General features: G+C 62.5%; 2 protein-coding genes across 2 annotated transcripts; both read left to right on the forward strand.

Annotated features, from left to right (window-relative positions):
• Positions 1-6,188, forward strand: GPC2 (glypican 2). Its single transcript, XM_067561925.1, has 10 exons — positions 1-151; positions 1,040-1,198; positions 1,847-2,157; positions 2,406-2,486; positions 2,881-3,046; positions 3,209-3,339; positions 3,440-3,580; positions 4,402-4,538; positions 4,735-4,910; positions 5,187-6,188. Exons 1-10 carry the CDS (start codon positions 1-3, stop codon positions 5,435-5,437), a joined length of 1,704 nt encoding a protein of 567 aa, XP_067418026.1. The 3' UTR covers positions 5,438-6,188.
• A 442-nt stretch (positions 6,189-6,630) lies between these two features.
• STAG3 (STAG3 cohesin complex component) lies at positions 6,631-21,454 on the forward strand. The gene is made up of 34 exons (XM_067556874.1): positions 6,631-7,000; positions 7,363-7,551; positions 8,937-9,048; positions 9,413-9,526; positions 9,823-9,919; positions 10,229-10,305; positions 10,971-11,175; positions 12,257-12,408; positions 12,605-12,678; positions 12,892-13,015; positions 13,153-13,251; positions 13,605-13,684; positions 13,851-13,958; positions 14,258-14,357; positions 14,437-14,548; positions 14,695-14,798; positions 15,032-15,124; positions 15,428-15,517; positions 16,020-16,220; positions 16,411-16,481; positions 16,701-16,788; positions 16,969-17,049; positions 17,132-17,224; positions 17,328-17,496; positions 17,624-17,757; positions 18,426-18,527; positions 18,644-18,789; positions 18,969-19,097; positions 19,210-19,400; positions 20,435-20,564; positions 20,655-20,759; positions 20,848-20,932; positions 21,136-21,210; positions 21,316-21,454. Exons 2-34 carry the CDS (start codon positions 7,394-7,396, stop codon positions 21,322-21,324), a joined length of 3,708 nt encoding a protein of 1,235 aa, XP_067412975.1. The 5' UTR covers positions 6,631-7,000; positions 7,363-7,393; the 3' UTR covers positions 21,325-21,454.
• Positions 21,455-21,551: the final 97 nt, after the last annotated feature.

Below are 21,551 nucleotides of genomic sequence, written 5' to 3' on the forward strand. Positions count from 1 at the left end.
ATGGGGCCGCTGCTGCTGGGCCTGGCCGCGCTGCTGCTGCGGGCGCCCGGGCTTTGTGCGGCCGCGGGGGCGCGGGGCTGCGCGGAGGCGCGGCGGGCGCTGGGGGCCCGGGGGCTCGGGCTGGGCGCGGTGCCGCCCGCGCTCATCTCGGGTAAGCGTGGCCCGCGCCCGCCCCTGGCCGTCCCTCTGCAGCCCGTGCACCCCCTGCACACTCCCGGGACCGTCCTGCAGCCCCCCCGCATCCCCAGCCAGTGCCCCGGGCCCTCCTGCTCCCTCCCCACCCTGCACCCTTGGGGGACCCCTGGCGGCCCCCCAGATATCCTCCGCCGTCCCCATGGCACCCTGCACCCTCACAGCCAATGCACCCCCTTGGGGTCCCCTGCACCTTCCCCATGGCACCTCCTGCAGCTAATGCTCCCCTCGGGTACCCTCCCCTGCACCCCGCGGGTCACCCCCTTCAGCCCCAACCTGCAGCCGGTGCATCCCCCTGGAATCCCCTGCGCCTCCCCATTGCACCCCCCGCCCTGCGGCCACTTCACTATGTGCCCCCCCCCTCCCCGGTCCCCTGCCCACTGGCCTGCAGCCGGGGGTCCCGCTCCTCACCACACCCCCTTCCTACCGCACCCTCATGCTGACATGTGGGCTCATCTCCGGTAAGTGGGGTCACCCTGCATCCTCTTCCCCTTGGGGCTTGAGCCCTTGCCCCTTTACCCCCGTCCAGGCCCCTCAAAGCTCCTTCTGCCCCCTACATCCAGCCAGGGAGTGAATGCCCCCTGCTTGTCAGTGGGGTGAGGAGCCTGCAGCTCCCCACATGAGCTAACTCCTCCCCCCATACTTGCCCCCATCGCCCCCCAGCATCTGAGATTGGTTCCCTCCCCTGATGTCAGCCACCCCCAACACCCGTTCCCTGGTTAGTGTGGGGTAGCTGTAGCTGTCTGGGGGCTAAAGGGTATACAGCCTCTTCCTCCGGTCTGGGGGTGGGGAGAGCTGAGGGCCTGGCCAGGCACTGACTGGGTGGGGTTGTTCTTTGCCCTCCCAGGTGAGCACCTGCGCATCTGCCCCCAGGACTACACCTGCTGTTCCAGTGAGACGGAGGAGCAGCTCCGCCTGCAGAGCGACAGCGACTTCCGCGCACTGCTCGAGGATGGGGCCAGCTTCCTGTCCAGCACCCTGGCCTCACGCCACCGGCGTTTCGAGGGTGAGGAGTCCTGGCTCCCTGCCCCCCAGCTCTGACCCACCCGACCCCACTCCCCTCTCAGAGCCAGGGAGAGAACCCAGGAGTCCTGGCTCGCAGCCCCTGCTGCTCTGACCCACCCGACCCCACTCCCCTCTCAAAGTGGGGAGAGAACCCAGGAGTCCTGGCTCCCAATACCCCCTGCTCCAACCCAGCAGACCTTGCTCCCTTCCCAGAGCTGGGAGAGAACCCAGGCGTCCTGACTCTCAGCTCCCCTGGCTCTAACCCGTCTAACCTCAGTACATCCTTGGAGCAGGGGAGAGAACCCAGGCGTCCTGGCTTCCAGCCCACCGGCTCTAGAGCCCGTGCAGCCCCTGGCGTTGGGGTGCTGAGCAGTCCCTGCCTGTCAGCTTGTGTGTGGGGCCTGGCTGGGCACCCTGGCCTGGAGCTGGCGGCTGAACCATTTCACCCAGGACTGAGGGGCCTGCGCTGTTGTCTCCAGATACCTAACTGCGCTGGTAGTGCCAGCAGGGCTGGTGGGGAGCAGGAGGTGCGTGGGGTGGGGCAGGGGCTAAGAGCCCCTCAGTCCACCTTGACAGCTCATGAAGGTTTTCCCGTCCTCCTCCTGTGTCTTTGTGCCCCCCCGTGTGCCCTCCCCCTGCCCCGGTGCAGAGTTTTTCCGGGAGCTGCTGGTGGCGGCCGAGCAGGGGCTGCAGGCCATGTTCACGCAGACCTATGGGCGCCTCTACGCCCAGAACTCCCGGCTCTTCCAGGGGCTCTTCGCCGATCTGCGGCGCCACCAGCAGGGCGCCCGGCTCAGCCTGGACGAGGCGCTGGGTGACTTCTGGGCCCGGCTGCTGGACCGGATGCTGCCGCTCCTCAACCCGCAGTACCAGTTCCCCCCCGAGTACCTGGAGTGCGTGGGGCGCCAGGGGGAGGCACTGCGGCCCTTCGGGGACGTGCCCCGCAAGCTGCGCCTGCAGGTGAGACCCCTGGAGACTCCGTCCCGCCCCTGGGGTCCCAGCCCCCAGTTCTGGCCCGGTCTGTGGGGTGTGAGGCTGAGTCCATGGGAAGGCTGAGCCGGGTGAGACCCTGGCCTGCTCTGTCGCAGCCCCCTTTGTTCTCTGCTTGGGCTGGGGTCATCGGGGGCTGGGTCCTTGGGGTGCTGTCAGGGTTGGTGGGCTCTGGGCAGCTGGGCTCAGCTCCCATCACCCCTCCTGTTCCCTCCCAGGTGACGCGGGCGTTCGTGGCGGCTCGTGCCTTTGTGCAGGGACTGGCCACGGGGCGTGACGTGGTCGCCAAGGCCTCCAAGGTGAGTGGGGGGGGTAGGGGGGTTGGGGAGGGTAGGGGTGCAGGGGGGACATGGTGGGAGGCATCTGTCCCTCTGTCGCTCCGGTTGCCCTTTGTGGGCGACCCAAAACCTGGGGTCCCCCCTCGATTTTTCTCTCCCACCTCACTTGGGGCCCCCTCATTGACACCACTGGGGTGCCCCCAGCAGGGAGGGCTAGCCGGAGGCAGACATGTCCCCTCTCTGACCCTGGTGTCCCCCCAGTGCCCTCCCATTGGAGTGTATGTGGGGGGTGGGTCCACTTTGTGGCCCCCCCGATACTCCCAGTGGAGAGTATGGGGAGGGGGCAGGTCCTTCTCTGCCCCCTGATTCCCCCAGTGGAGTGTGAAGGTCCCCCTCTGACCCCGTGTCCCCCCAGATGCCCCCCAGCAGCGAGTGTCTGCGGGCCGCTATGCGCATGTCCCACTGCCCCCTGTGCCGCGGGACCCCCGCACTCAAGCCCTGCAACGGTTTCTGCCTGAACGTCATGAAGGGCTGCCTGGCCCACCCAGCTGATCTGGACGCCGAGTGGAACCGCTTCATTGGTGAGACTGGCCGGGCCGTGGGCAGGGCAGTGTGTGTGTGGGGGGGGGGGGGGACCTGGGCTTTGCTCCCCACTGGCTAGTGTGGGCTCCACACGGGGCTGGCACTGGCGGGGCTATGAGTCCCCCTTTCCCGAAGTGTAATTCAGGGACCCCCCCCCACAGATGCTCTGATCCAGGTGGCCGAGCGGCTGGAGGGGCCCTTCAATGTGGAGCTGGCGGCTGACTCCATCGGGGTGAAGATCTCTGAAGGGATCATGCACATGCAGGAGAACGGGGTGCAGACCTCTGCCAAGGTCAGGGGCTCGTGACGGGCGCGCTGCACTGCAGGGTGGGTGCTGGGTCTGGCTGGCTCTGAGCTGGTGCTGCTCATCCCCGTCTCTCTCCCCCACCCAGGTGTTCCAGGGCTGTGGGACCCCTCGCCCGGCGCCCGCCCGATCCCACCGTGCCGCCCGCGATGAGACCAAGCGCCGCTTTCGCACCTACCCCCGTGAGGAGAGACCCACCACGGCTGCGGGGACCAACCTGGACAGGCTGGTACGGACTCCCCGCCCGGATCTCTGGGCTCTGGCTGTGCTGGACCCCCTGGGGCCCTGTTCTGCCTTCAGGAGTGGCCTCCACAATGGAGCCTCTGGGGTCCAGCCCTCCTGCTGCACCCCTGAGCCCTGCCCCACTGAGCCGGAGCCCCAGGCGAGCCTGTCCCCTCTGCAGGGATCTGGGCACCCAGCGCAACGGGGTCTGTCGGTCACCTGGGCCCATGTGGGCAGCCCTGAGCAGGGTGCAAAAACCAGGGGGTGAGGGCACCATCTGCGTGGCCAGGCCAGGGCAATGCGGGCCGTGCCCCTTGGAGGGCAGCTCTTTACCTGACGCCCTTCCCCTGGCTCTGGTGCTGGGGCCGTGGCCAAGCCTCCCTGCACGGAGGCGAGGACGATCTTCCTCAGGGATGCTGGCCACTGGGGCTTCCTGTTGTTTTTTGGGGTTCTCTGTCGAGATGGGGTCATCTCCAGCCCGGTCCCTCCTGGCCTACCACAGCAACCACACCCGCCCCCTCCCTGCCTGACCCCAGGAGCAGACTTAACCCTTTCACACCCCCTGTAGAGCAGTGCAAAGCACAGAGGGAAACCGAGGCATGCGCAGGCCTCGTAGGAATATTACTGAAAACTCCCCGTCACACCCAAACCGTCCCCCCAACCCCTACCACCAACCTGGACAGACTGGTGCCGACCCCCTGCCCCACTGGGCCCTGGGGGATGGGGTGTATGGGCTCACTTCCCACACCTCACGGACACCCTCAGCCCCACCCAGGGGAGCTGGTCCATGGGCACTGATGCCTCCGCTGACCCCCCTGCTCCCCTCAGGTGACAGACGTGAAGGAGAAGCTGCAGCTGATGCGCGGGTTCTGGGCCACGCTGCCCCACACGCTCTGTAGCGACGAGAAAGTGGCGGCCGACGTCACCAACGAGGACAAGTGCTGGAACGGGCAGGCCCGGGGCAGGTGAGGGGGGTCTGAGGCAGGTGAGGGCAGGCTCGACTGGGCAAAATGGAGGCAGGGGAGGACTGGGGGAGTGCCCTTGCCCCCTATCCCTACAGCACTCCCCACTGGGAGAGGCTGGGGCTTGGGTAGCCAGGAGCTGCCCCTGATGCCAGCCAGCCTGGCAGGTGAGGCGCTGTCTCTGACTCCCTCTCCCCAGGTACCTGCCGGACGTGAGGGGCGACGGGCTGCTGAACCAGATCAATAACCCTGAGGTGGAGGTGGACATCACGCGCCCCAACCTGCTCACCCGCCAGCAGATCATGCAGCTGCGAGTGGCTACCAGCCGCCTGCAGGGGGCCTACGGGGGCCAGGACCTCGACTTCCAGGACGCCTGTGAGTGTGGGGGCCCCATGTCCTGGGGGGAGCGCTCCCTGCTATCGGGGAGCTCCCTGGCTGACATGACGAGGGGGGAGGGACCTGGGCTGTAAGTGCCCCTGGGGTACAAGGCTGGGGAGGGGTGATCCCATGTGTCCCCAAGCCCCTAACTCTTCCAGCACCCTATCCCCTGGGACATGTGGGAATGGGTTCTCTGGGCTGTGGGTGTGATGCTGGGGGAAGGTGTGAAGGGTTCTCTGTGTCTCTAACCCCTTCCCTTTGCTCTGGTTGCAGATGAGGACGGCAGTGGCTCTGGTGGGGGGGAGCGGTACAGCGAGGACTGGCCGGCTGGAGGGGCTGGTGGCCGCAGCAGTTCAGGATCCCGCCCCCCCGACTCCCGTTCCCCCCGCAAGGAACGCCCCAGCAAGGGCTCCCGGCAGAATCACCGCGTGGGCGGCAGCAGCGGCAGTGCTACCTCTGGGGGGGCCCCTCTTCTCCCCCTCTTGCTGCTGCCTGCCCTGGTGCTGCCCCTGCTGGGGCAGTAACTCCCAGGGTGCCTTGAGTGTGTGGGGGACCTCTTATTTGGGGTGCAGCTGAGGCGGGACTTGCATCTTGGTTCTTTCTCTTGTAGGGGCTCCCCTCACTCTTGCCCTGCCAGCCTGGGGCACCTGGGGGGGGCGTTTTTTGTGGGGTGGAGAATGAGACAGAAAGTAGCATTCAGGGGAGGAGGGGTGTTTGGGGGGTCTAGGAGGTGAGATTTATCCTCCCCTGCCCCCGGGGGATTTGCCAAGGGATGGGTGAGGGGGGCTAGGCTGAACACAGACGAATGTACCTGGGGGGCAGGCCGCTGGCCCCACACAGAGCTTTTATTTTTTTACGTTGGTTTTTTTTTACAGGGTGTATTTATTTGGGGGGTTGTTTTTTAATGAGGCAATGGCCAGGTTAATTTTGATACAGTGGGGGGGGGAGGGGGGGATCAGGATTGATTTTTTTTTCTAGTCTCTTTCCAAAACAGAAATCTCCCCTGCCCTCCCCCGCCCCAGGGTCCCAGCTTTGAGCAGCGCCCAGGGGTCTCTGTCTGACGTGCACCGCCCAGGACCCACCTTCTGGCACTGCACAGTGCGGCGAGGGAGCCTCCCTCCAGCGAGGAGAGGCCCCTGCTGGGAGAGGCCAGGCACTCCCCGCTGCCAGGGCTGCATGTCCCGGGCCCGGCCCGTGGGCTTTGGGAGCACAATGTACAATAGACGCTGATCCGGCCCTGGACGGGCTGGACTCTTTTCTAAGCGGGGGGGGGGGGGGTGTTTCTCTGCTCCGGGGCTTTTGTCTCTTTTTATTACACAATAAAACATTTAATTTATTGACTCGGATTCCTGGAGCACCTTACGTGGGGGTGGGGCAGGGACGTCGGGGGGCGCCTGCCTGGGGTTGCCCTCCAGCCCCCTGTGGCTCAGGGTGGGGAGACGCCCCAATGAGGGGTGGGGCTGCAGTCGAGGGAGGGGAGGGGCTTGTATGAGGGGCGGGGTTTAGGCTGACAAATGAGGGCGTGGCTTGTGAGGGGTGGGGTCACGGAAGGGGCGTGGCTGCGTGAGCAGGGGCGGGGTGGGTTCTACCTACTGGGCGGGGCTTTCGTCGCAGGCTGGAGGGGGCGTGGTCTTCCTGAGGGGGAGACGGGGACATTATGGGGAGGGACAGTTTCGGGGAGCGGGAGTGGCCGGGGAGGAGGTGGAGCTAGGCCAGTTGGCGCCGGGCAAGCGTCCCGCGCCTGCGCAGTTGGCGCGGGCTCCTCGTGGTGGGCGTGGCCGGTGAGCGTGTGGTAATTTCCCGCGCTTGGTTGCGGTCGGGGAGACTCGATCGTTAGCGGTTCGCGCGCGGGTAGCTGCCAACGGCAAGCAAGCGGAGAGCGCGAGACACCCCTCCCTTACCCCAAGTGAACGAAAGAGGGGCTCGAGACCCCGCCCCACGTGACCCCCCCTCAACCGCCGTTGGGGTCTCGAGACTCCTCGCCTCACGTGACAACCCCCCAGCGGGGGGGGGCGACTCCCCTGAGTGTGTCCCCGTGGGCCTGGCGGGGGGCTCAGGCCCAATCTCCATGGCGGGTGACTCCCTGGGTGTGTCCTGGGGGGTGACTCCCTGGGTGTGTCCCCGTAGGGCTGGCTGCAGGGCTCAGGCCCAGTCTCCATGGGGAGGGGGGGGGCGACTCTCTGGGTGTGTCCCCGTGGGGCTGGCTGGGGGGCTCAGGCCCAGTCTCCATGTGGGGTGACTCCCCAGGAGTGTCCCCATGGGGAGTGACTCCCTGTGTGTGTCCCTGTGGGGCAGGCTGCAGGGCTCAGGCCCAGTCTCCATGGGTGCATGTGGAGCAGGGGTAGGTGACTGCACATGGTTTCCTCCTTTGGCTCCCCCTTGTTGGCTTTTGGGGAGGCATGTTCTCCATCCCTCTTATCCCATCGCATATGCTGTGCTCTTTCCCCAGGCTGTTCCTGGATCCAGACCCTGCTCCTGCCATGTCACTGCGGAAATTCTCCCATGTTCATGACTCCTCGTCTAGCTCCAGTTCCTCCCTGGTGCAGCCACAGGGCATGGGAACCAGCTCCAGCTCCTCTGTGGCACAGGGGGATGCAGAGTTGGACTCCCTGCCAGCCGCCGGGGCTCCAGATGTCCCGTGAGTGGGGCTCAGAACACTGTACAGGCTGTCTGGGCGGAGGCAGGGGGTCAGCATTGGAGGAACCTTAGTGTGGGGACAGTGTTGGGGAAAGTTGGAGGGGCAATGGGTCCCTAGGACATAGCACTGGGTAATGGCATAGACAGCACACTTACAAAGTTTATGGATGGTACCCAAAGGGGAGGGTTACAAGCGCTATAGAGGACAAGATTAGAATTGACAACCAGGAGAAATGGCCTGAAACAATAGGATGAAATTCAATAAGGGCAGATGCAAATTTCTACATTTAGAGAGGAATAAACTGCCCGAATACAAAATGAAATTGACTGTCTAGGAAGGAGTACTTAAGGAAAAGATCTGGGGGTTGTAGCAGATCATAAAATAAATGAGCAAAAATGTAATATTGTTGCCAAAAAAAAAAAAAAAGAACATAATTCTGGGATGTATTAGCAAGAGTGATATAAGCAAGACACACTCTACTCAACACTGATAAGGCCTAAACTGGAGTACTGTCTCCAGTTCTGGCTGCCACACTTCAGAAAAGATGTGGACAAATTAGAGAATGTCCAGAGGAGAGCAACAAAAAAGATGAAAGGTCGAGAAAACACAAACTGTGAGGAAAGATTGAAAAAATTTGTTTAGTCTGAAGAAGAAGAAAAGATTGAAGGGGGCTGTGTTAAGTCTTGAAATACATAAAAAGTTGTTATAAAGAGGAGGGTGGTGAATTGTTTTCCTTCGGTAATGAACTTACATTGCACAAGGAAGATTTAGGTAAAACGTTAAGAAACCCATCCTAACTGTAAGGGTAGTTAAGCACTGGAACAAATCACCTCAAGAAGCTGTGGGATCTCCGTCACTGGAGGCTTTTAAGGTCAGGTTAGACACACCCTTGTCAGGGATGATTTAGATGAGTAGTTTTCAAACTTTTTAGGCTACATACCTGTACACCCATCTGTGATAGGGTCATGATATACCTATGAAAACAGAAGAAAGGTCCATAAGGGATGAGGGTGCGTTGTCTGCCATTACAGCATTTTTCTTGCCTACCCCACGTTGGAAACCACTGGTTTAGATAATATTTAGTTCTGTCTCAGTGCAGGGGACTGGGCTAGTTTAACATACAGAGCTCCCTTCCTGTCCTGCCTTTCTTTGACTGGGGAGTCCTGAGGCCACCGAGGTTGCTGGAGTGGTGTGGGCGTGCCCAGTGGCAATATGGGAGCTCTGGGGCTGTGAGGAGGGCAATGTTGGGGAGCCCCAACGTGAAGGCTGTGTGCACCCTGTGCAAGCAGCCAGCTGGGTTCTGAAGTTCCAAGCCCTGACCCCAGCCAGGGGAGCATGATGGGGCCATGAGGGTGTCTGTTCAGGACCGTGTGCTCTGCCCACAGGGACCTGGGCAGCAGTGAGGATGGAGCTGGCTCTGACTCAGGCAGTGACTTTGAGGACACACTCTGGAAGGGCAGCAAGCGGGGCGCTAGGACCCCCCTTAGCCGCAGCCTGGTATGCATGACCCTTGCCTGCCTTCTCTCCAGTCTCCCATCCCCCTGAGTTGCAGCCTGGTACCTTTCCTCTGTGCCACCCTAGCCTCTCCCTGCCCCCACTCAGTCTGACCCCAGCTCGTCTGCTTCAGCCATCTTTGTGCCATGGAGATGATGTGATGCAGGTGCAGCAGGGCCAAGGAGCCTCTGGCCCTGGTACCCAGCATCCTGTCCCAGCCTTCCCCTGTTGTTGCCAGGGCAGGAAACCCAGCCTCACCTGTCTTTGGGGTCCCTGCAGAAGGGCAGATCTCATGAAGCTGTGATCTCCTCAAAGCCAGGGCTCAGCACTACAGCCTATGTCTTTTCTTCTCACTCCCCTCCCCCAGACAGCCAAGCGACCCCGGAAAGACACCAGCAGAGATGAGGAAAGCCTGGCTGAAAAAAACCCGGAGCCCAGCAACCTCTTTGAGGTAGTGAGGTTGGCTAAAAGCGCCATGGAGGTAACCATGCCCTCTTCACTCTCCTGGTTCCACCCTCCCTGCTGGCACTGCGCTGAAGTATCACTGGGACTCCTGGGTTCTGTCCCTGGCTCGATGTGGGGGAGGAGTGGGATCAGGTGGTTAAAGTAAGGGTAGTGGTTAGAGTGCATGGCTGGGAGCCAGGACTCCTGGGTTCTGTCCCCAGCTCTGCTAACTCACTGTTTGACTTCTGGTGCCAGGCCCTTATCTCTGTGTCCCACATCTTGTGTAACTCCCTACCTCTCCTGTCTCTTTTTCTGCATCTTCTGCCCCCTCAGTCTGTGGTGGACGACTGGCTGGAGAGCTACAAGCAGAACAGGGAAGCTGGGTTCCTGGAACTTGTCAACTTCTTCATTCGCTCCTGTGGCTGCAAAGGTGAGAGTCCCTGCATCTTGAGATCCCTGGCCCATCCCTGTACCCATCTGTGTTTGGGTGGCACAGCCCAGCTCCATGCGCCAGTCTCCATCTCTGGATTTGCCTCCAACGCCTCTTTTTGGGGTGGGCTTTGAACCCCTTGCCCTGCCTTTGCAGGGGAGGAACCGCTGAGAGATCGCTGGGTAATCTTTATCTCACGGGCTCCCTCATTGCCGCTGTGGGTTCATGCAGCTTTGTGGGGAGCCTAGGGCAGGAGCCTGGGCTGATTGTTCCCATGCCAACCTGCTTTCACCTCTCTCCCATTGGCAGGTGTGGTGACCCTGGAGATGCTCAGGAAGCAGCAAAACTCAGTGATCATTCAGCAGCTGACGGAGCAGTTCGATGAGGTGCCTGCCCAGTGTATGGGGCAGGGGAGAGGACGGGAGGGCTCCCAGGAGGGTGGGGGTAGAGTTTCCAACGGCATGGACTGGGATCATGCTGCAGGAACTCAGTGGGATGCTGCTTCCTGGATATAGGCCCAGCTCATCCCCTATGAGGGGGACAGAGTGGCCAGGAGACCGAGTGGGGGGGCTAGTGTAGGAGGCAGTGGGCAGTGCCCCCCATGCCAGTTGATGTCTGGGGTGAATCATTTCCAGCTGCTTATGGCGTAAGAGAGCCTTTTCTATGTCCACTGGGGTACACTCTTCCAAAACTGCTGGCAGCACAGGTGTTCCACTCTGGGCCATCACAAGCCCCCCTCTTTCCCAGTGCGGGCTAGCAATTCACACGTCCCACTTTGTTACACTCGCTTGCCCAGCCCCTTGTCTTCCAGACACCTGCAGTGCACACCAGCCTGCTGCCTCCTGCACACCCCGCTCTTCCAGCCTCGCCTGAGTTCAACACTCTCCAGCACGAGGCTCCATGATGATCCGCTGGTTCTCAGCTGTACAACCTCTCTGCCTTCTGTGGAGAATTGAGAAAATGGTCAGACACAGGTGTACTGTACCTGCCTGGGCAAGTCTGTGTCACGCCAGTCTCACCCTTCATGCCTTTCCTCTCCTCCCCACTGCAGGACTCTGCCGAGTATCCTCTGGTCCTGACTACCCAGCCCTGGCGCAAGTTCCGGGTGGGTTTCTGTGAGCTGGTGGCAGTGTTGGTGCGACGCTGCCAGTACAGCATCATCTATGACGAGTACCTGATGGAGACCCTCATCTCCCTGCTCACTGGCCTTTCCGACTCCCAGGTGCGCGCCTTCCGTCACACCAGCACCCTCGCAGGTGAGCCCCGCCCCAGGGACAGGGACAGCACCTGCCCCGGTAGCAGTTGGAGCAGGATGCCTGACTTCTGTTCCCACTGCAGGGAAAGGAGTGAGGTCTGGGGTTTAGAGTGGAGACGGCTTGAGTCTGGGGAATCAAAGGTGCTGTCCTGGGCTGTGCCATCTTTCTCTTGTGCTGCAGTGCGTTCCTGTAAAGGGCTCAGAGAGCTGGGAGCCCCTGGAAGGCCTCTGCAGAGGAGAGTGGGAGGGTGTTTTGTAATATTTTATGAGTCCTGTTTGTTCCTCAGTTTCCCCTATATGTTATCTAGTGTAGGGGGAATGACTGTTTGCTCTTGGGGCAGGCTAGGAGACAGTAGGGTAGGTGTCACCTAGCTGTTTGGGCCGTAGGTCCATATCCGTGGAGCTATTGAGACTATAATGGCAGATCCAATAGCAAGGAAGGACCCAGAGGGAGATGGACTTCCTCACCCCTCCGCAGGGAGGTTGAACAGTGTTTCCCCAGCCCGGGAACAAAGGACTGGCAGGCGTATGAGGTGGGAGATGAGTTGGCTGCTGGAAGCGGTCAAGGCTCTCACCTGGAGTCTGACCAAGGAGGTTGGATGGATGGATGGACGGACAGACAGACAGACAGACAGCTTGAACCAAGGGGTTCTCTACAGCTGGGCTGGGCTCTGGGCTCCCCAGAATGGGCAATGCTTTAACCTTTACTTCTCTAGACTCCCCTAAGGACTTCCTGTGCTGTGTCCAGTGACTGAATAAATTCAGCTGCTCCAACGGCGCTGTGTGAGCGACGCTGCACGTGCTGGGCAATGCATGAATCCCTGTGGAGTGGACAAGTCTCCCCCAGGGTCTGTCTCGTTGGGACTTGCTGAACAGGGAGGCTGCAGACCCTGAGGTCCAGTCTAAGGAGGCGATGAAGCCCCGTCGCTCACCCCGGAGGAAGAGGGAGACCCCCTTGGGGGCATGGCCCACTGAAGGGCTCCTTCTAACAACTGCTCCGAAGCTGGGGCCATAGGACTGATCCTGTGGGTCCGTGATAGGGATACATGCTGAGCGTCCCCTCTTTGTTCACTCTTTGCCAGCCATGAAGCTGATGACGGCACTGGTGCGGGTGGCACTGGGTGTGAGCCTGCACAAAGACAACAACCAGCGGCAGTACGAAGCCGAGAGGAGCAAGGGTCCAAGCCGCAGGGCCACGGACAAGCTAGAGGCACTGCTGGAGAAACGCAGGGAGGTGAGTGAGGGCAAGGCCCTGGGCTGGTGGGAGTAGTGCTAGGGGCACTGGGATGGTGCTGGGGAGTGCTGAGTTGGTGGGGGTGTGAAGGGGTGTTGGCAGGGTTAGGGATGGTGGCACCAGGGAGGGAGGGGTGCTAGGCTGGCAGAAGTAGGGACCTCGGGTGTGGTATGGGTGACTCCTGTGTCTGTCTCAGCTCCAGGAGCAGCAGGAGGAGATTGAGAACATGATGAATGCCATCTTCAAGGGGGTCTTTGTGCATCGCTACAGGTGAGTGCGGGGAGGGGACGTCAGGCTGTGGGGAGCACACCGTGCCAGGAGGGAACCCACCAGTGTCTTTCCCTGGGCAGTGGCAGTGTGTGCGCACGAGGGGCATGGCAGGCCGGGGGTGGGATGGGGTTCTCACAGGCTAGGAGGATGAAGGGTGGGTGCCGAACGGGCTGCGGGTTGCTCAGAGCCCATGCTGCATGTCCTGTCTGGCAGGGACCTGGTGCCTGAGATCCGGGCCATCTGCATAGAGGAGATGGGGAACTGGATGCGGAACTACAGCGCCTCCTTCCTGACAGACGGCTACCTCAAATACATTGGCTGGACCCTGCATGACAAGGTGGGGAGCTGGGGCCTGGCTGGGCACTGGACGACTCTCAGTGGAGTGATGGAGGGGAGCACAGAGATCCAGAGGGGCAGGGCAGAGCATGGAAGGGCTGGGGCTGGGGCTGACTCTCAGCCTTTCCATCTCCACAGCAGCGGGAGGTGCGGCTCAGGTGCCTGAAGGCCTTGCAGGGACTGTACTGCAGCCGGGAGATGGCTGCTCGCATGGAGCTCTTCACCAGTCGCTTCAAGGTGCGTGTGCTGCCCTGCCTCGCCACCCGTCTGTCCCCCTGTGGCCCTGACACCCTTCTCCTGGGGAACCCTGCCGCCTGTCCGGTCTGGGACACACCCCTGTCCTGTGGAGCCCTGCATTGCTGCTTGGGAACTCTGCCCTCCCGCCCTGGGATGCCCTGCCCCACTGCCCGTCCAGCCTGGGATACACCCCCCTCCTGGGGAACCCTGCCCACATGCCCTGGGATGCCTCCCCCCCCGGGGCAGCCCTGGCCACCCTGGGACACCCCCTTGGGGGGAGCCCTGCCCTGCCACCCACGCCTCCGCCCTGGGACACCCCCCTATCATGAACGACTCTGTTCTGTGGCTCTCAGGATCGCATGGTGTCCATGGTCCTGGACAAAGAGCCCGATGTGGGCGTGGAGGCCGTCAAGCTCCTGACCCTCATCCTGCGGTAAGTGAAGCGGGGACACGGAGGGGAAGCCAGGCACGTAGAGGGTACTTAAGGGAGGTGTGTGTTGTGGGTGGAGAATGGGATGTAGTGAGCTGAACCCCATGGTGTGGAGGAGCTGGAGATCCCTGCCCCGGCTCAGTCTGAGCCCCTTGTCATCTGTGGGCAGGAACATGGAAGAGATGCTGACGGAGGAGGACTGCGCGGCCATTTACCCCGTGGTGTACGCTTCCAACCGGGCGCTGGCTGCTGCGGCCGGGGAGTTTCTTTACAGGAAGTGAGTGAGCATGGTGCACAGCACCACCAGCAGGGGCTGTGGCGTGGGGCTCCCAACACCCTTCAAGGGGCTGTACTCCCTCCCCTGGGCTATGGAGCTCCCCCCACAGCCACCCCACTCAGAGGGGTTTCTCCTCCCTTCAGACCTTAACCTGCAATCTCAGCCTGTGCTTTTCACAGCCTGTTGAGATGCAATATTCCCTATCCCCTGCTCTACCCAACAGCCCCCAGTCTGCTTCCAGAGCCGGGAGAGAACCCAGGCATCCTGGCTCTCCTCTCTGATGTGTGTGTGCTTCACAGGCAGTTTGACCTGGAGTGGGAAGCTGGGAAGGAGAAGGGGTGCCGTGAGGGGAGCAGACACTTCTGCAGGGTGCTACTGACTTTCTTCATTGAGAGCGAGGTGAGAGGCGCAGTGGGGCTGGGGGGAGCGTGGGGGTCTGTGTGGGGGCCGGTGTCACCATGTCTCTCCTCTGCTCCAGCTCCACGAGCATGCGGCGTACCTGGTGGACAGCTTGTGGGACTGTGCGGCAGCCCTGCTGAAGGACTGGGAGGGGCTGGCCCACCTGCTGCTGGAGGAGTCCCCTGAAGAGGGTGAGTGAGCGTGGGGAGGCTGTGACACACTGGGTGACGGGAGTCGCAGCTGTCTGGCAACCTTCGGGGCTGGGCCAGGTGCTCTCCCCAGTGGCTGATCCCTCTCCTCTCCGCCCCCCCCCCCCCCCGCCCCTTCCCCCCGGCAGGCTGGGGCGACCAGCAGGAAAATGCCCTGATTGAGATCCTGGTGTCCAGCATGCGCCAGGCCACGGAGGGGAAGCCGCCCGTCGGCAGGGGCCCTGGCAAGAAGGTAAATGTCCATCAGCTCTCCCGTGAGAGGGCATCTCTGAGTGACGTCTCCCCATTGCCCTGGGGACGTCAGCAGTCCCCTCTGTGCTCCCCCGATGGGGTGGCCCAAGCTGGCTTCCTGTGCCAATGGCCGGACATATGCACGCTGCACCGTCTGCAGCCTCCTCAGCCCAGCTGGGAAGCCCCCGGGCAGGGCAGGGCAGCCATCTCTCACAGTGCCACCCCCTGCGCCAGGTGTTCTCAGCGCGGGAGCGGAAGGCCCAGCAGGATGACAGGGAGAAACTCACTCACTACCTCATCCCGCTGCTGCCTCAGCTGCTGGCCAAGGTAAGTGGAGGGGAAGCGCAGGGAAGGGAGCCTCATGGACGTGCACCCTGGGCCCCAGGAGGGAGCGAAATGCCCCTTCCTGCCTCTGCTGTTCACCTGCAGCTGGGCAGGGAGGGGCCATGTTCCAGCAGGGACCCTGGGGTCTGGCCTTCACTCTTCCCCGGGTGCCCCAAGGCCTCACGTACCATAATTCGGGTGATGCTGCTGTGAGGCCATTCCCAGCTAGGTCACGCAGTGGGGGCACAAGGGCTGCAGCCATTCAGCTGCCTACGTGGTTGAGTGACACCTGTTCTGCTCCCGCAGTTCTCAGCTGATGCAGAGAAGGTGGCGCTCCTGCTGCAGGCTCCACGCTACTTCAACCTCAGCCTCTACAGCAGTGGGCGGCTGGAGAAGGTACTGGGGAGCTGGGGCTTAGGAGTCCCGGCTTCCACTTGGCTCCCAGAGCCAGGAATAGAACCCAGGAGTCCTGGCTCCCAGGGCTGCCTCTCCCAACCAGTGTAACCCGCTAGACCCCATTCCCCTACCGGAGCCAGGGATAAAACCCAGGAGTCCAGGCTCCAGAGCTGCCAGTCCAGGAGCAGGGGAGACCCAGGTGCTGTGGGGCCCACAGTGCCTTGGGAACACGACTGTGTGGGGGGGGACCCCATTAGCAGATTCCTTTGAGGTCCTGGCTGGGTTGCCCTGTGGTGTCTGGGGACCACTTTCCAAGTGGTGCAGCTAGTGTTGGGATCTCCTGGACAGAAAGACAACGAGGTGCAGCCTGCTAGCCCTTCTCCCTCTGCAGTGGCTGGGGATCCCCATCTTCCTCCTTCAGTCCGCCTCTTCTCCGCCACCCGCACCACATCTGCTCCAACCCCACCGTACCTGGGGATCTCCCAACCTCCTGTCCCCCCAGTACCTGGAGCAGCTGCTGGCCCAGCTGCGGGAGGTGGTGGAGAAGCACACAGGCCAGGAGGTGCTGGAGGCTGCTGCCCGGACGCTTTACGTGCTCTGCAACCCAGAGTTCACCTTCTACAGCCGCGCAGACGTGGCCCGGAGCCGTCTTGTGGACATGCTGGCTGACAAGTTCCAGCAGGAGGTGGCCGAGCTCCTCCAGGTACTGCCGGGGGGCGGTGGGTGTTGGGGCTGGGGACGCCAGGCGCTTAGGGAGTGGGGTGTGTGGGAAGGTGTTACTAGTGGGGGGCCAGGCGCTCAGGGCTGGTGTGGGGGTGCTGTGCTGGCTCCAGGGGGTGCTATGGGGTTGAACCCTGGGGGCCCCCCACTGAGATGTCTTGGCCCGCCCCCAGGCTTCGTACCTGGACGAAGACGAGGTTTACAGCATGGCTGCCACGCTGAAGCGCATTTCCATCTTCCACAAGTGAGTGCCAGACTGTGCCCCCACCCAGCACTGCCCCCCATCTCCTGGGGGGCCCTGCACCCCCCCCGTCTTCTGCTGAGGGAGCACAGAGTGGGATGGGGAGCCCGGGCCTGGAGTCTCCTGCTGCCGGTGCTGGCAGTCCGGACCAGTCCCTTTCTAACTCTGCGGTGGGAGGGGTGGGGCTCCCCCCCACCAAACAAGCCCTCTCTCTCTCCGCAGCGCTCATGACCTGACCCCGTGGCAGCTCTGGGAGCCCTGCCATTCACTCCTCCAGCGAGCTGTGGACACAGGCGAGGTCCCTAAGCAGGTACTGGGCAGCAGGGAGTCTGGGGGGCTGTGCCCTGCCAGGCAGTGGGGGGCTGGGCTGTGGGCATAAGATGCCGTTGCCTGGCCCAGGGGAGGCAGAGGAAGCAGCGACGCAGTGGGGCAGCTGGGACTGGGCGGTCACGCTGCAGCCCCACCCTCTCACTCTGGGCTCCTGTTGCAGGTGGTCATCCCCACCATGACTTGTCTCCACTTCAGCATCCTCTGGGAGCTGGCTCGCATCTCTGGTGCCAGCCCTGCGCAGGTGAGGCAGGTAGGGGGATTAGAGAGCGATGGGCTGTGGGCTCCTGCCCCTGCCCCTCACAGCCTCCTCTGCTCCCCCCCAGAAGCAGCTGCTGGACCTGAAGCGCAAAGTCGCCTCCTTCTGCTCCCTCTGCCAGAGCTGCCTGTCTGATGTGGAGGCCGGTGTCCAAGAGCAGGTGAGAGGTGCGGGCAGCCATGTGGAAGGGGACGAGGCCTGGACAGGCCATGGGTCAGTGGTGCTGGGGAAGGGGGGCTCATTCTGCCTGTCTGTCTGTGCAGGCCTTTGTGCTGCTGAGTGACCTGCTGCTGGTGTTCAGCCCCCAGCTGGCTCGAGGCGGGCGGGAGGCGCTGCAGCTGCTGGTGTTCCAGCCTGAGGTCGCCCTGCAGTCCCAGCTGGCCGGGTTCCTCATGGACCATGTCTTCAACCATGCCGAGCTCATGGGCAGCGGTATGTACTGCCCCGGGGCGTTGGGTAGGAGGGCAGGCACAGGGAAATGGGGAGAATGTGAGCCTGGCTCCCCTTTGGGGAGGGGAATCTGTGGGGTAAAAGCCTCGCACACACCCGGTCCCTGCAGATGATGAGGACAGCGAGGGAAAGATCGAGAGGCTGCACCAACGGCGCAAGCTGCTGGCCGGGTTCTGCAAACTCATTATCTACAACGTGCTGGAGCTGAGTGCCGCCTCCGACGTCTTCAAGCACTACACCAAGGTGAGAGACCCCATAGCTCAGGATGGGGGGCAGGGATGCTCCTGCAGAGCCAGGGGGTGGGTGCCATCTCTGCTGTCTGAACACTACAGCAAGTCAAGGGGGGGGGTGTTCCTAGAGACGGGGGTGCTCTCTGGTCTCTGGGCTGTGTACCTTTGTCAGGGCATTCATTATGCAAAATCCCAGAGCAGTCAGGGTGCATCCAGGGAAAGGCTCAGGTCACCAGATGAACCACACCTGCTCTGTGACAAATGAAAAGCCGCTCTCCAGGCCAGCACCCTTCTCTGCCGCTGCCTCGCCCTGCCAAGGTGCACTGACCACCTGTAGCAGCATCCTCTGGCTGGCCCTGAGCCCTGATCCTGGCCTGGTGAGCCCACCAGCTGTGCTGCTGTTGCACGAAGCTGCGCCTGGCTCCTTGCTACAGGGGTTGTGACCCACCTGGCACATGGGGGTCACAGCGCTGCTCGGGTTTGGGCTGGGTGTCCGCAATCCCTTGTGCCAGGTTGCAACGCCTGGAGAGGAAGCTGGGCCCAACCCTGCGGCCAGGAGCCGCTGGTGCAGGGGAATTGGGATTAAAATCCTGCCCACAAAGGGAAGTCACAGTAGCCACACAAACCTGCAGCCCTGCTCACCACTGGGGGGCTGGGCTCCCCTACCCTGCTCTCTTCCAGTTCTACAAGGACTATGGGGACATCATCAAGGAGACGCTGAACCGAGCGCGGCAGATCGACCGGGACGAGTGGGCCCGCACTCTTCTCCTCAGCCTGCAACAGGTGCCGGGAGGGTCCCCAGTGGTGCACCCGGGGAGGGGACTCATGTCTGTTGGCCTGTCCCCGTGCGTCTGTGTAGGGAGGCAGCTGCCCCCTGTCTGACTCTCTACCCCTTGCAGCTGCTGACAGAGCTGCTAATGCAGCAGGGCCCAGGGGCAGGCTCCAGCAAGGCCTTCCTGGAGATCCGGGACCTGGCACGGCGCTTCTCCCTGCTCTTCAGCCTGCACCAGCTGCACAACCGCCAGGTGCTGCTCACCCTGCACAAGTGAGCTGGGGCTGGGGGTAGGCAGAGCTGGGAGTCCTGCAGTCTCTAGGAATTGGGGAACTGCTGCCCCCCCAGCTGGGGCCAGCAGCTGACCTGTGGGCGGGATGACTGCCACATGGACTTGCAGGTTTTGGTGCCCCCCACATCCTGCTCCCCATCTCTCTCACCCCCCTGCCTAGGGCTGGGATCAAGTTTGCCTTCCAGGAGCCGGCACCTGCTGGCTCGGAGCTGGGGCCCCTCAACCTGCCCTTCCTGGAGCTGCTGAGTGAATTCTCCCCTCGCCTGCTGCGCCAAGACAAGAAAGTGCTGTAAGTGTCCAGGGCAGTGGGCCCGTGGGGGGACAAAGGGGTGCTCAGGGCTGGGGGTGCTGTGACTGCAGTGGACCCTGTGCTGTAAGGGTTAACCTGCCCTCTCCCATAGCCTGTCCTACCTGGAGAAGACCTGCCAGGCCAGGCTGTCCCCCCAGCAGCAAGCAGAGCCCTGGAACCCACTCCTGACCTATCGCCGCTCCCTGAGCCCCCTAGATGACATGGGTTCCGACACCAGCCGGGATGCAGCCCCCTGGCCCCGGAGGAGGCCTGGCTCCGCAGCCAAGAGGAGGCGTCTGGATGGTGAGGGGCAAATGCCACACTCCCGCCCCTTCTAGAGAAGAACAGGTGTAACGCTGCCTGCAGTGACTCCGCAGTGCGTGCCAGTCTCGGGGCAGGCTGCTGGGAACCAGGCCACAAGCCAACTCCTCAGGCACTGCCACAGGTGCAGGGGGGCTTGCTGTGTGCTAGGGGGCCCTCAACCAGAATCACAGCAGTGGTCAGGTTACCGCCCATCCCCAGGATCAGTGCCTTGCCCTGGCTGAGCCCCGCCCTAGATGTCACACCCGTAGCAGGCTGTACGAAAGAGGTAAAGGAAACCAGAGGTGCTGAGGAGGTTAAAGCAAGTCACCAGAGACACAGTGGGCTGAGTTACAAGTGTACATTTCAAAAGGTGATGAAAGCTGCTCTCAATCCTTCGGGGCTAACCCAGGCTGAGCCCTTGGAGTCTGCCTCTCATGCCCAGAAACACTTCGCCCCAGAGTCCAACCAGTATAATCAGCTCCTTCTGGGGAGGGATTTTATTTCCTCTGGCCACATGTTCTGACTTGCGAGCTCCACTGCTCTTCTGCGTGGGGACAGGGCAGAACGATGGGAGTCTCATACCACAATCGTCCGTCTGGTGGGGAGGGACCTTCCCATTGGGCAGGACATCACACCGTCCACTGAGCTTAGCCCTAACACTAATGAATGGCTCTCTCCTCCCTGGTGATTTATGCAGCCATAGGCTCCCACTACAACCCCCCAAATGCCCCCTCACAACATGGGATACGGATGGTCTGGGTGAGATTAATGCAGGCAGCAACTCCCAGCTCTAACACACAGGTGAACCAGCCTGCTTCCAGCTACGGAGCAGTCATCCTTCAGCTGCGACATAGCAGGGGCTGTGGGGCAGGAGTGAGGGGCACTAGTGGGGGACGGGGGGAGCTTAGGGCTGGGTTGGCAGGGGCTGCAGGTCAGGAGAGGTACCAGCAGAGGAAGCCAGGGCGGGGGCAGGAGAGGGCAGGTGGGTGACTCCAGGACCTGGGGCTGGATCATGGGGGTCTCTCCTGGTGCAGAGTCATCTGAGCGAGGTGATTCCAGCCGCCTGCAGACCCCGCTGTTCACATCGACCGTGCTGAGAAGTGGGCGCCAGCTGGCCAGTCCGGCACAGCTGCAGGAGGGCTCTGAGTCAGACTTTATGCGGAGGTGAGAGCCACGGGACAGGGCAGGGCAGGGCCAGCGGTGATGGGGACAGTTTAACCTGCCCTGACCCTGCTGCCCTCCTGCCCCTTGCAGCCAGCCCTGGTTCAGCTCCCAGCATTCCCGAGAATCCCCTCACCGGCAGCGGCTCCTCGTCCCCAGGAGTGCTTCGCGGCCTGGGCTGGGCAGCAGGCTGGACCGGTGAGTAGTAGCCCCAGTCTGGGGGGGAGCCCCCCCTCCCTCTCGGGGCCAGAGTCCCCTTTACCCTGCCCTGTGCTTTGTCCCCTAGGCTCAGCCTGATGGAGGAGGAGATGGTGATTCCGGAGGAGAGCAGCACTGAGGAGGAGGAGGAGGATTCCCCGGGGCTGGACATGGTGAGGAGAGCCCCAGAGGGCCATCGGTGAAGTGTTGAGGGCCTGTGAGCTCCAGCCTGACATGGGGAGCAGGGACTGCTTCCAGCCCAGGGCCATGACCCCCGCAGCACCTCCCCCTCCAGGACTCTGGCTGGGCTCGCTGGGGGCAGGAGGGGGCTGGGGGCGGTGCACAGAGGGCACTAAGGCACTGTTTGGTTCTCCAGCCGCTGATCCGCCAGCACAGCCCCCAGGGTGAGCAGCTCCGGGACCTCTTCGATTCCACCATCCTTGGCATTGAGGTGAGAGCATGGGGGAGCCCCACACCGACTGCCATGGGGTGCTCGCGCTGGCAGTCGCTCTGGCCTCAACTGAGGGGAGTCTCACTGGGAATCTCTCCCCTGCAGGATCTCTGATGCCCCTGGCGCAGGCAGGCGATCACCCGTCTGGGAACAGCCCACGCCAGCTGTGGCGTTTCTCAGGGAATCACACACCAGCCTGTTCTTCTGTTGCACTTTTACTGTGTCCCACAGCAGGGCCAGGTTCCTGGTGGGTGTGAGCGTCCTGTTGGCCCCAGGCCAGGTTGTGGGAGTGTCCCGGCTCTGCCAGGGATGGTTATAGATGTTGGGGGGGGCGGGGGGGT

The sequence above is a fragment of the Emydura macquarii genome, unplaced genomic scaffold (assembly GCF_026122565.2).
Source record: "Emydura macquarii macquarii isolate MOO-44397 ecotype Brisbane River unplaced genomic scaffold, CSIRO-AGI_Emac_v2 contig_306, whole genome shotgun sequence".
In the NCBI taxonomy this organism is placed as follows: Eukaryota; Metazoa; Chordata; order Testudines; family Chelidae; genus Emydura; species Emydura macquarii.